We start from the raw sequence: 11,012 nt of genomic DNA, 5'->3' as shown, positions 1-11,012 counted from the left end.
CCTGTGGTTTTGCAGCATCGATCTGGGTGAATTCTCGTCCCTTCAAGGCTTTCTGAAAACAAACGCGAAGGAGTTGGGGAGTGCGGGGGGGAAAATATCTGGGTTTGGGGTGGGCTATAGGAGTTCTCTCACTGATGCACAGCAAACTACCGTAAGCATGCTCTGCAGTGAGTTAAAGGCTGGGGGTATGGAAAGGGGGGGCATCAGTCCTGGTGTTACTGGGTAGATGAGTAAATGTGTACATGTACTAAAAACTAGCTAGAACCTGCTTTTTGGTGGTGTTAGTGCACGGAGCCAGAGGGAACACGGAAGGTTTTCTTGCCAGATCGTGTTGAAGCCAAGGAAGAATCCTTTATTTGCATCTAACTGGCTTTTTGTATAACTGTGACAGCTTTACAAAATAAACACCTGGCTTTCTCTGCTCTCCCAGACATGGATACCGTGGCTGCTAGCACATCGCTTCCCGACCCAGCCGGTGAGTTCGACAGGAACATGCCTCGTATATGCGGCGTCTGTGGGGACAGAGCCACTGGCTTTCACTTCAACGCCATGACCTGCGAAGGCTGCAAGGGCTTCTTCAGGTGAGTGAGAGTCTTCGGGGAGGAGGAATCTTTCTCCGTAACCAGCAAGCCTTGAGGAGCAGGCGATCCTGGCTGCTGTTCCAGTTACCCACATCCCTACAAAGCTGGGCTGCAGACAGCCTTGCCAGACCTGTGCCTGCATTGCAGACAGCTGACATGCCTGCAAATCTTGATAATGGAGAGATCACAAACTATTTCCCTTCTTGTGGCTTACTGTGGCACCCCGCTGCTGGGAAATAGGTTGTTTTCCCCTTAGCCAGAGATTTCCATCTGTCTGGGAGCCTTGCAGACCTCCACGTGCTGTATAGGCAGGAGCGTGAGAGCCTCTAGCACTCTATAGATGGCACCTGGGAAAAATACACCTGACACTAGCAGTCTTTGAAAACTAAACTGGTATGATGGCCACGAACTTCTTTTCTTTAAAGCAAGCTGCCTCTAATGTCTGCTCTGAAGCTCTGCACGCTTGTGTATGGAGATGCATGGGATCTTCTGCCCACCTGCTGGAGTGGGCACCAAGTTCTTTCCAAAATCAGGAAGTCTTTCATTCACAACTCTGCCTCTTGGGGGTTTAAAGTAGCTGTAGGCTGTATATGCAGCCGTTTTGAGGCTTTTTTCCACTGTCAGGTGGGGGTCTTGAGTGGTCTCAAGCTGGTCCTCAGCAAGGCAGAAACATCTCTGAAAGCTGCCGGAGTCTCTGAGAGTTGCAGGTTTGTGGATATTTGTTAGTGGCTCGGTTTTACCCCTGTGTCTGTCGAGGCGATGCTCCCTTACAGACGGTGCTGAACCATTCACGTGGGAGTTCAGATCGCTTGCACCAAGTGAGAGAATGACTAAGCGCTGGTGAAATGAAGCAAGATAATGACTGGCATGGGACTGGTTGGGAAAAGCCTTGCTCAAGTATTTTGCACTGTAATGAGATGGTGGCACAGGTGGCTGTGGGATTGCAAACACCAGAGTGCACAGCTTTACAGCTTGTGCTGGGCTGTTACAGCAACCAGAGCTTGAACTTTCACAGCAAAGTTGTAACTCCTCCTATTGCAGGAATTTCGGGGCTAGATGGGGGTTTTCACATACCACAGTCTTGCAGTTCTGTTTTCAAACAGGGCAGCTTCGAAGCCCGGCCAACCTGAGCAACAACATTTTCCTCAATTACTGCTGCTAAATGAGTAACTCTTCTTTCAGGCGCTCTCCTCCGCACTCTGGTCTGGTGTCCCTGACCTTCTCCATCCCTGTTGTGGCCACAGAGGCAACGGTCTGGCTTTTGACCTCTGAAATGGCCGGTGCTGCTTGACAAACCCTTCCTGGGTGTGATGTGGCTCTTGCGCTAACATTGTGAGCCCTTCTGCTGCATTTTCCCCATCTCTATTGTCACACCACTGTAATGATGCAAAGACATACAACTGTGACAGTATTTCTGAACAGACATCTTAATGATGTGAAAAGCTCTCATCTTCAGCTAGCCCTTCATGCCCCATATAAAGCCTTTATTTTCAATTTAAGGCTCTTACTACTTTTTAAATCTTGCTTTGCAGGCACGCTCTCCCTATGCTAGGTCTTGGTGTGTTCCCTCTTGCTTACACAGGCTTGTTCACATGCCATTTTCAATCACTGAATTAATTAAGGCTTGCTGCTGCCACAGTATCTAAGTGCTTTCTGCATTAAAATACAGCAGCACCGCCATGGAAGAGCCTAGACCCCTAAAACTCTCCTGGAAAAGCTATGCATCCCTTTGCCAGCACCTTTGGGTTTATACCAGGCTGTGCTTGTGTGCACTTGCTGTTTTTCAACTTCCAGCTTGCGCTCTCTGAGCAGGTCTTTGGAAAAAAATCACTGCACTGGTATCAATTTCTGGTGGCTGATTACAGTTACCTGGGAGGTCGGACTCGCAGCTTTGGCTGGAAGGGGCTAAAAGATATTCAATATTCACAGTGAATATTGAACTGCAGCAGCAAAACCTTGGGAAGGTTTCACAGCTTTTTTTGAGTGCACTCAGGCTGCAGACACGACTTAGTCTCCTCTGCAGGCTGGACCAGGACTGATTCTTCTGTACCCTGTGCACCACAGCGGAGGGATGCAGCAAAATGCAGCCTGAGCCTTGGCTCACTGGGGCGGCTGCAGAACTGCTGGAGGACCTCGTGGTGGATCTCACCTGCCTTGGGGACATACCTGTGTGACATGATTCCCCGGTGTGAAGTCCTCCAGGAGGTCCTGGGTTTAATGACTCTCTAAAAGGTATTAGGAATTTACTGGCACCTCTGGGTGCTCAGACATGCACGTAACCTGCAGCACAAACAGGCGTGAGGCAACATTTGGCCGCTTGCTTCAAAGTCCACTGTTTACTAATGATGCCAACGGTAACAGTAGCCTTTTATTGAGCTCTTCTGTTTGCTCAGGAGCTCTTAAAAAGCAGCTAAGCCTGAGTGATTTATTCTGCTGTGACTTGGCTGAAGCATCCACGGTTTCTCTGATTTCTTCTGCAGTCCTAGTTTTCCCCTGGTGCAATGACACTGGGTGTTAACAGCAGAGCTGCTTGGAAAGGCTCAGGGTATTTCAAAACCTATGAAGTCCCCACCCATCCTGTCTGCATCACTGCATCTCCCACTCCTGTAATCCTCCCCACTTCTTTGCAACGTTCTACATGAAACTTTTAAAAGAAATCCATTCTCTCTTCCTAGTTCCCCAGAGGTCTCTAAAGATATTTCAGGGCAAGGTGCGGTTGTCTGGAGGGTTCCTGGGATCAGAAGTGGGGGATGAACCTGGCAGGATTTGGGGGAGAAAATGTAAATGCATGCAAAATGAGTGCCAGATTGCCACAGCTCTGCTCCTGGCGTTGAATTGGCTGTTGGTGTGCAAGGGGCTTCCCTGGAGGGCTGTGTAGGTGTAATGGGGGAGAAACAGGGGTTTATCCTCCCCCAAAGGGTTTGTGATGGCTGTGTGAGGTGGTTCTGCAGCAGCCTCGGTGCTAAAATGACTCCTCGTGTATTAGCCATGTGGTGGGTGCCGGAAAGGACGTGCCAGGAAGGCCACTGCGGGGTTTGGTTATGAGTAGAGTAGCTTTCAGGAAACAGTATTTCACAGGCTCTGCAAGTGTGAGAGTTGTGTGTATCAAAAGCCCATTTTGCTAATAAACTCAAAAAGAGTTACTTTGAAGATCAGCCCTGTCTAGTAAAGGGGAAGGACTGAGCACAGCACTAACACCTGCCATATGATGCAGGTCTGTATCAGCAATAGTGTGGCCAGCAGGAGCAGGGAGGTGATCGTGCCCCTGGTGAGGCTGCACCTCAAATCCTGTGTCCAGTTTTGGGCCCCTCACTCCAAGAAGGACATTGAGGTGCTGGAGCGTGTCCAGAGAAGGGCAACAGAGCTGGTGAAGGGTCTGGAGCACAAGTCTGATGAGGAGCAGCTGAGGGAACTGGGGCTGTTTAGTCTGGAGAAGAGGCTGAGGGGAGACCTCATCGCGCTCTACAACTACCTGAAAGGAGGTTGTAGCGAGGGGGGGGTCGGTCTCTTCTCCCAAGTAACTGGCGATGGGACGAGAGGAAATGGCCTCAAGTTTCGCCAGGGGAGGTTTAGACTGGACATTAGGAAAAACTTCTTTACTGAGAGAGTGGTCAGGCCTTGGAACAGGCTGCCCAGGGAGGTGGTGGAGTCCCCATCCCTGGGGGTATTTAAAAGACGTGTAGATGAGGCGCTGAGGGACATGTTTTAGTGGGCGTGGGGGGGTTGGGTTGATGGTTGGACTCGATGATCTTAGAGGTCTTTTCCAACCTTTATGATTCTATGGTCTGGGCTTTGCCCTCCCTCCGATGGGGGCTATCGAGGCTGCTATTCACCATCTGTTTTTTATGTAACTTCACATTTCTGATAACCTAAAAGCCATTTCATAGAGGCACTGGGGTTCGCTTTCTCCTCGGTGTGCTAGGTAGGACCGTCGGGCGTGTGTCTACCAAAGACCAAGGACAGAGCTCACCTGCTGCAGTTGAGGAGTGGTTAATGATCAGGTTTCCTGCCTTGTGGAGCTGGAGTTAGGCAAATCGCAGTCCTCACTATGGCTGGAGTGCTCTCCATCAGGGACAGGATCTGTTGGGCAAGATAAAAACCAGATGGGCTCCTCCTGCCCCCATGAGATGGGCATCCTGCAAGCACCGGTGAGCGATGGATGTTATCGCTCCGTGCACAGCAGCCTGTCCTTTGCAATGTGGCATTTGCACGCAGTGAGCGGTTATGTTGGAGAGCACACATGGGAACGCTGTCCCTATTTTCCCTGCCACCACCAGGTACAGCCACCCCGACCTCGGAGCACATCACTCCCCGCTCGGCAAACCCGAGCTTCCCTTGCTGCTGGCCGCGGCCGTGTTTACTCCTACCCACGGGCTGGGTTTTTACAGGGAGGGATCTCGTTATTTTTAACATTCAGCAGCCTGCCTGGGACACAGATCTTAAATGAGCCTTGAAATGGCTAGTTCTGAGCTTTATAAAAATATACCAGAGCCAGACAGCATGAGCTCCTGCTGTGGGGTGGACAGTCACTCCTCTGCACTGCTGGTGTAACTCGGGGCCCCTCGTAGCCGAGAGCCATAGACCCTTGGGGCAGAGAAGCGGCTACTTAGAAAAACCCTCTATTGTACCCAGCCACCCTGTGTTCGAATAAGCTGCAATTTTCATACCAAAACCATAATGTTGGCTTGCCCTCGCACACAGGACATCTTTCCCTGCCCGAGGGCCTCGTGTTTCTCTTGCTTGTTTGTGCGTTCCCCAGCCTTGCCCTGGGCTGCAGGGGAAAAGACGAGCTGCCTGCCTGCCCCAGATGCTCAAAAACAGAGTCGTTCACCAAAACTGGGAGATTTTGGGGCGTTGAGTTCCAAATCCTGATTGCCCCTGAGCTGAGCAACATTTGTCCCCGTTCCTGCGGGAGCAAAGGTTTTGCTGGTCTTGGTGGAAGGGGAAAACGCAGAGAAAAGCAATAAACTGAGAGGCAGCTGCTGAATGAAACAGGATTTTCTTAGTGTAAGGCAGGTTATGGAGGGCTCTGCCATCCGCCTCTCCTGTATTAATTTTCCTAAATGCATTTATTCATCTGTGAGGTGAAGGGAGAGTAAAGCCTCTGTGTTTACATCTCCTTTTCTAAAATAGCCTCTAATTGCATGCTGTGTGCCGCTCGGGTCTGCAGCCCGAGAACATATTTTATATTTATACCCTATAAGCTCAGGCTTGGCGCCGTTCCTGGGCTGGAGGGGCCCCTCTGCCATCGCCCTCTCAGCCTGCAGTCGCCCGTTTGGTACATCCACGTTGTTTCCCTCTGGCGCGCAGGGGTCGTGCACCATCAGCTCAGCTTCGGAGGGATTTTATTGCTAGAAGAGCGACTCTTTCTAGCAGGAGACTCTTCATGCCGGTGCTGAAATACAGCATTAACTTGGTGGCAGATTTCTCACTGTTGTACCTGAATTGCATCTTGGCTCTGCTTCTCTGCTGCATTTACCTCTAAACATCCTCGCTTTGACTTTCCGGCCTGGAGGTGTCCTGGGCTTGGTTTACCTCCATTCAAAATCACGTCTTCATTTAAAGCAAGTGGCACCTTTAGAAATACCTACAAATCCAGAGATAAGCTTCGCTCGCTGATGGCAGATCATTAACTTTCTCCAAAGCAAAGATGGGGCATCTCCGAGCGCAGAAGAGAAACCGCCCTTAATGGACCAGCTCAGCTATGCCTGTAATGTGTCATTAGTGGATATCGCGCAGGATGGCCCCGCAGAAAGGCGAGTTTTCGCTGGGAGCTCTGGCTTTGACCCTTTGTACTTGGAAGATTTACAGTCCGATTGCAGCAGCGGATTAACGTGGCACGGTGTGGTTTTGGTGGAAGAGAGGGTTATTATGTTAAGTGTTGTTTCTCTTGTATCCTGCAGTGAGATTTCTTTCTCTTGTACACACAAACATGCACTCCAGCCAGTTATTCTAGCAAAACCAGGCTTTAAAGGCTGGTAAATGTTTAATAACATGGGCTGCTTTGGTACATGCCGGCCTCCGCTCTGATTTCTTTTGCTGCTGGTGGGGGTTTTCTACAGTCCTTCCACCCTTCTTTTGGCCTTCAAAATACCTGTTCAAAACCAGAAAGCTGCTTAACCTGTGGTTGAACCCCTGGGCTGTGTCCTTGTAAGAAGTTGTCCTTTTCCATGCTGTCCAGCAATGCCTGAACCTCTAAGATCAAACCACAGGTGCACCCTACCAGGTACAGCCTCTCCAACTTAGTCTTCTCGAGCGACTAGCTGAGCTGAACAGAATCAGGTCAGAGATGCTTCCAGCATCCTCTTAGCAATCTCTCTCCAGCAGTTTGCTGTCCGGAGAGCTGGATTTGTGCTTGCATCTCCTCCCGATGTTTGGAGCAGCCTCTTGCACAGTCAAAACGGTGTTGATTTGACCCAAGACTTTTTTTTTCTGTTCCTCTCCAGGAGAAGCATGAAGAGGAAAGCGATGTTCACGTGCCCATTCAACGGTGACTGCAAAATCACCAAGGACAACCGGCGGCACTGCCAGGCGTGTCGGCTGAAGCGCTGTGTGGACATCGGCATGATGAAAGAGGGTGAGTACGCGGACACACATCCTGTGGGGAACAGCCCGTGCTGTGATGTCCTTTTCCTTCTCGATTAACGTGTGGTGCAGAAGGCAGGCATGCCGAGCATAAAACCTGAAAGCCCTACAAAGATTCGAAGAGGATGCAAAGGGCAGGGCATGTGGTGGGTAATGATTGAGAGCTCGTTTAATGATTGAGACTGTTCCTGTGGTGGTTAGCGATCTGGGGAGTTGCTTTTATCAGAGCCAAGTCGCCTTTGCTGGCTCTTGAGGGGCATCAGCTTAGCGAGAGCATCCGGGGCAGTTTCTGATTAACTCCCGGTTACATAGACTGAACTTACTCCCGTCCTGCCCGTGCAAAGTCATCGTCCTCTCCAACGTGTTTGTGCGTGCTCCTCGCTGCATCCAAACAGGGAGAGCTGAATGAGCTTCCCCACAGCAACAGTAACTTCCATTAGCATGGAACTGGTTTGTGTTTTGCTCTGCGACACCTCTTGGGCTTTTTTTTTTTTTGGGCCCTTATTCTTGCAACGTGGGTCTGTCCATCCAGCCACGTGCATAGCAGAGACTTAAGTAAACAGCAGAGGGAAGTAAAGTAGTTTTTAACCCAATCCAAACACACTAATGTTGTCCAAATATTTATTTTCTTCAACTATATTTATAGATAAGCAGCTTTTAAAAATAAAATCTGTTTGACACACTTCCTCCTACATACACATGCTTTCCACATCCTAAGTCTTCAGGAGAAGGCTGGTGTTCGCATAGCGTTCAAACCAAAATAACAGCCTTCTGCTAGGAGACATTGCAAACAGGACGTCACGTCGAATGATTGATGGACCTGAAAATTTGGAAAATGGAAACGGTGCTTGTTTCCTTACATGGTGAGCAGAGAGCAAAGAGTGTCCGATGTCACAGGGTGCCACCAAAGCACCTGGGTCCTCCAGAAAATCAGGACTTGTAGGTGTTTGCAAGAAAAAATGCCTAAGCTTCCAACTGTCCCAAAGATCAGGCAGATCCCTGATGAAGAGAAGATCCCTGGATCTTATTCTTTTAAACTAACAGCCATGTCTCATCAAGAGAGAAAAAGACCATATAATACACCGTATGTACCCATGTTTTGGGTGAGTATGAGGACGTGTGAGCCCATGGTAGCCAGTTGGTGCGGTCCATTTAGTGTAGCCGTTGCTAATGAGGGAAACGTGTTGACTTGTACTGATTAATTACCCAGGAAGGGCCAGCAAATTCAGCGGCAGCGATGCATAGGGTGCTTCCACCCTGGCCGGGGCCAGGTCCCAGGGATGTGCATGCTCTCTGCAGGAGTTAACTTGTAAGCGATCTCGTTAGCAAACTGTTACTGGATTAACAAAAGCTAACCGAAGGAGACTAAAAATAGCCTTCCCGTGAACTTTGCTGCTGGTTAAATGAAGGGGAACAAGGTGTGCTGCTGTTATATTTAGGTGGAATCAGGGATCTTGGAGCTCTTGGGAAGGGTTTGTGTCTTCCCCAGGCTGTTGTTGAAGGCAATGAGGATTGTCACAGGCAAGGCTGGACCAGTTTGACCCCGCTGCCAATGGGATCTGAGCCCGAAGCAGAAACGAGGGGGTGAGATAGGGATAAAGAGGAGGAGGAAGAGGGCAGACCCCGACAGACCTTGTGCCTGTGTTAATTTGGGTTTGGTGCAGGCAGACCCTTCTCTGTCCTTGGAGTGTGGGGTGGTTGGATGACCTGGATGATTTTAGACATCACCTCCAGCCCAAACCACACAGGGCTGAGACCTGCAGCAGCGTGGCCCTGCCAAGGGTCCCTTCCCCGACGCATGATCCAAGTTTGGGTGCAGCCGAACCTGTGGACCAGATGCTGCGGTGATGGGCTGGAGGAATCTGTGCTTGTTGGGGAGGCGCAGCAAAGAAGGGATTGCTCATACAGAGCAAAAGCCCTGAGCCACTAGCGCTCCCCGGGGAGCTGGGGACAGCGTTGGGGTGGCCACCGTCCCCTGAGGAGGGACCAGGGAGGGGAGGAGGTGGAAGCTGGAGGGCAGCTGAGGTTACGGCCGTAAGGCTGGAGCAGGATTTATAGCCCCGCCGCAACGCCTGGGTTCACCCCAAGCTGTCCACAGCCAACGTTAGCAAATATTTGTGGTTTTCTTCCTGTCTTATCTGCATGGGGTAAAGCACAGGGCAAGCTGGCAGGGCTGTGCGGCGGGCCATCGGCAGAGGAGAAAGCCACCTTGCAGCCCAAGCCATGGCATTTGGGAGCATTCCTTCTGCCGTTCTCGGGAGCGGTTTCCTTTCGGGTGGCTCTGAGAAGGGCAGGTCTCCAGCCTAGGGATGCCTCGGCTGCCCTGTCCGCTTGCCGCTGGTTTTTCCTAGGATGATGCTTAGCATGAATGTACTTTAAAGTGGGATGAAGGGTTCGTTGCTGGACTATCCTGCCTGCTTTGGCACTGATTTTGGTGGCAAAATGCTGAAGTTACCCCTTCTGCCCTGCAAAGTTGCCTTTTGCCAACTGCCTGGAGCTCAGGAAGAGACGTTTGTCCCTCAGGGCCGTGATGGCCAAAGCACGGGGCGTTAGATGGACCCGGGCTCCGCAGCCACCCGTAACCTTTGGGTGATTCACCTCTCTTACTGTCTCTGCCCCTTCTCCCCCAACCTTTAACAGCTCTCCAGTGTTCGCAGCGTATGCACGCAGGGACGGGGGACAGGTCGTCTGTCCTGCACGGTCTTGGTGTTGGTGCAAATAGGGAGGAAGATAAATTATGCATCACCAAATCGAGCAGCTGGAGGGACCCACGGGCTCCCCGAGGCTGCAGCAGTCTCACGGCATTGAATTTATTCTCTCCCTGACACCTTATTTGTTGCTGGGGGATTTCTTTGTGCTTGTTGTGGTGCCAGTCAGCTGGGAATCAGTGAATCTCCTTGAGAGGGTCCCCAGCCACGTCCTGGGGCAGTTTGTCCCCCTGCAGCCGGGTCCTCGGACATTGGTGAAGGTGATTGCAGCTAATTCCCCTCACTGGTGCTGCAGCAAGCTCTATAGCTTGCCTGAGGTCAACACCCCATGGATCTTCTCTCCCCTTTTCCAAGGAAAAGGCTTGCTGGGATCTGGTTGTAGTCATGAGCAGCTGATGCTCAGCATCCTCACCACGAGGCTAGATTTATGATCTCAGCGCTGAAAATCCCCAAAGAGGAGGAGGAAAAAAAACCAAACCATCATCTCAGAGCCAGGGAGAGGAGCAGAAACTGGAAGGAGATTGTACGGAGAGAGGGGAATTTCCCGAATCGGTCAGGAGAGGAGCGGAGATGCTCAGGGGAGCCAGCAGCGCAAGGGCAGCAGTAGCCGGCAGGGTTACAGTTGTTTAGGGTGGGACTGCGAGACGAGGGTGAGCAAGGAGGGAGGTGCCGTTTCCAGCTCTCCTCCGCTTCCCCGAAGAGGCGGCGATACTCAAAGCAAAAAAAAGTCCCTGCTGCCCCAAATGTGGAATGTGTTATTGCCTGGCCCGGGAGCTGCTGCACAGCGGCGTTGTGCAATGCTGGCGTCTGGGACCCACGCTGATGCCGGAGACTGGCCGAGGAGGAGGAAGCAGGAGCACGAGAGGGAGGGAAGAGTCATGGCCGTCCGGGAAAACGTCACTTGGTGGCAGCTGAAAGCAAAAAAAAGTCCCTGCTGCCCCAAATGTGGAATGTGTTATTGCCTGGCCCGGGAGCTGCTGCACAGCGGCGTTGTGCAATGCTGGCGTCTGGGACCCACGCTGATGCCGGAGACTGGCCGAGGAGGAGGAAGCAGGAGCACGAGAGGGAGGGAAGAGTCATGGCCGTCCGGGAAAACGTCACTTGGTGGCAGCTGGAGTTCGCAGGCTGGCCGGGGAGG

The 11,012-nt window shown here is 51.4% G+C and overlaps 1 protein-coding gene across 1 annotated transcript in view; it reads left to right on the top strand.

The window, feature by feature from the left end:
• Positions 1-11,012, top strand: part of VDR (vitamin D (1,25- dihydroxyvitamin D3) receptor) — a 19,474-nt gene that overhangs the window by 1,164 nt on the left and 7,298 nt on the right. The window contains exons 2-3 of the mRNA XM_009586571.1: positions 431-581; positions 7,028-7,158. Coding sequence (XP_009584866.1) covers positions 431-581; positions 7,028-7,158 — 282 coding nt within the window. The remainder of the gene's footprint in view (positions 1-430; positions 582-7,027; positions 7,159-11,012) is intronic.

This window comes from Fulmarus glacialis, unplaced genomic scaffold, assembly GCF_000690835.1.
Source record: "Fulmarus glacialis isolate BGI_N327 unplaced genomic scaffold, ASM69083v1 scaffold18891, whole genome shotgun sequence".
NCBI lineage: Eukaryota > Metazoa > Chordata > Aves > Procellariiformes > Procellariidae > Fulmarus > Fulmarus glacialis.
This window is presented reverse-complemented; position numbering and strand designations above follow the sequence as displayed.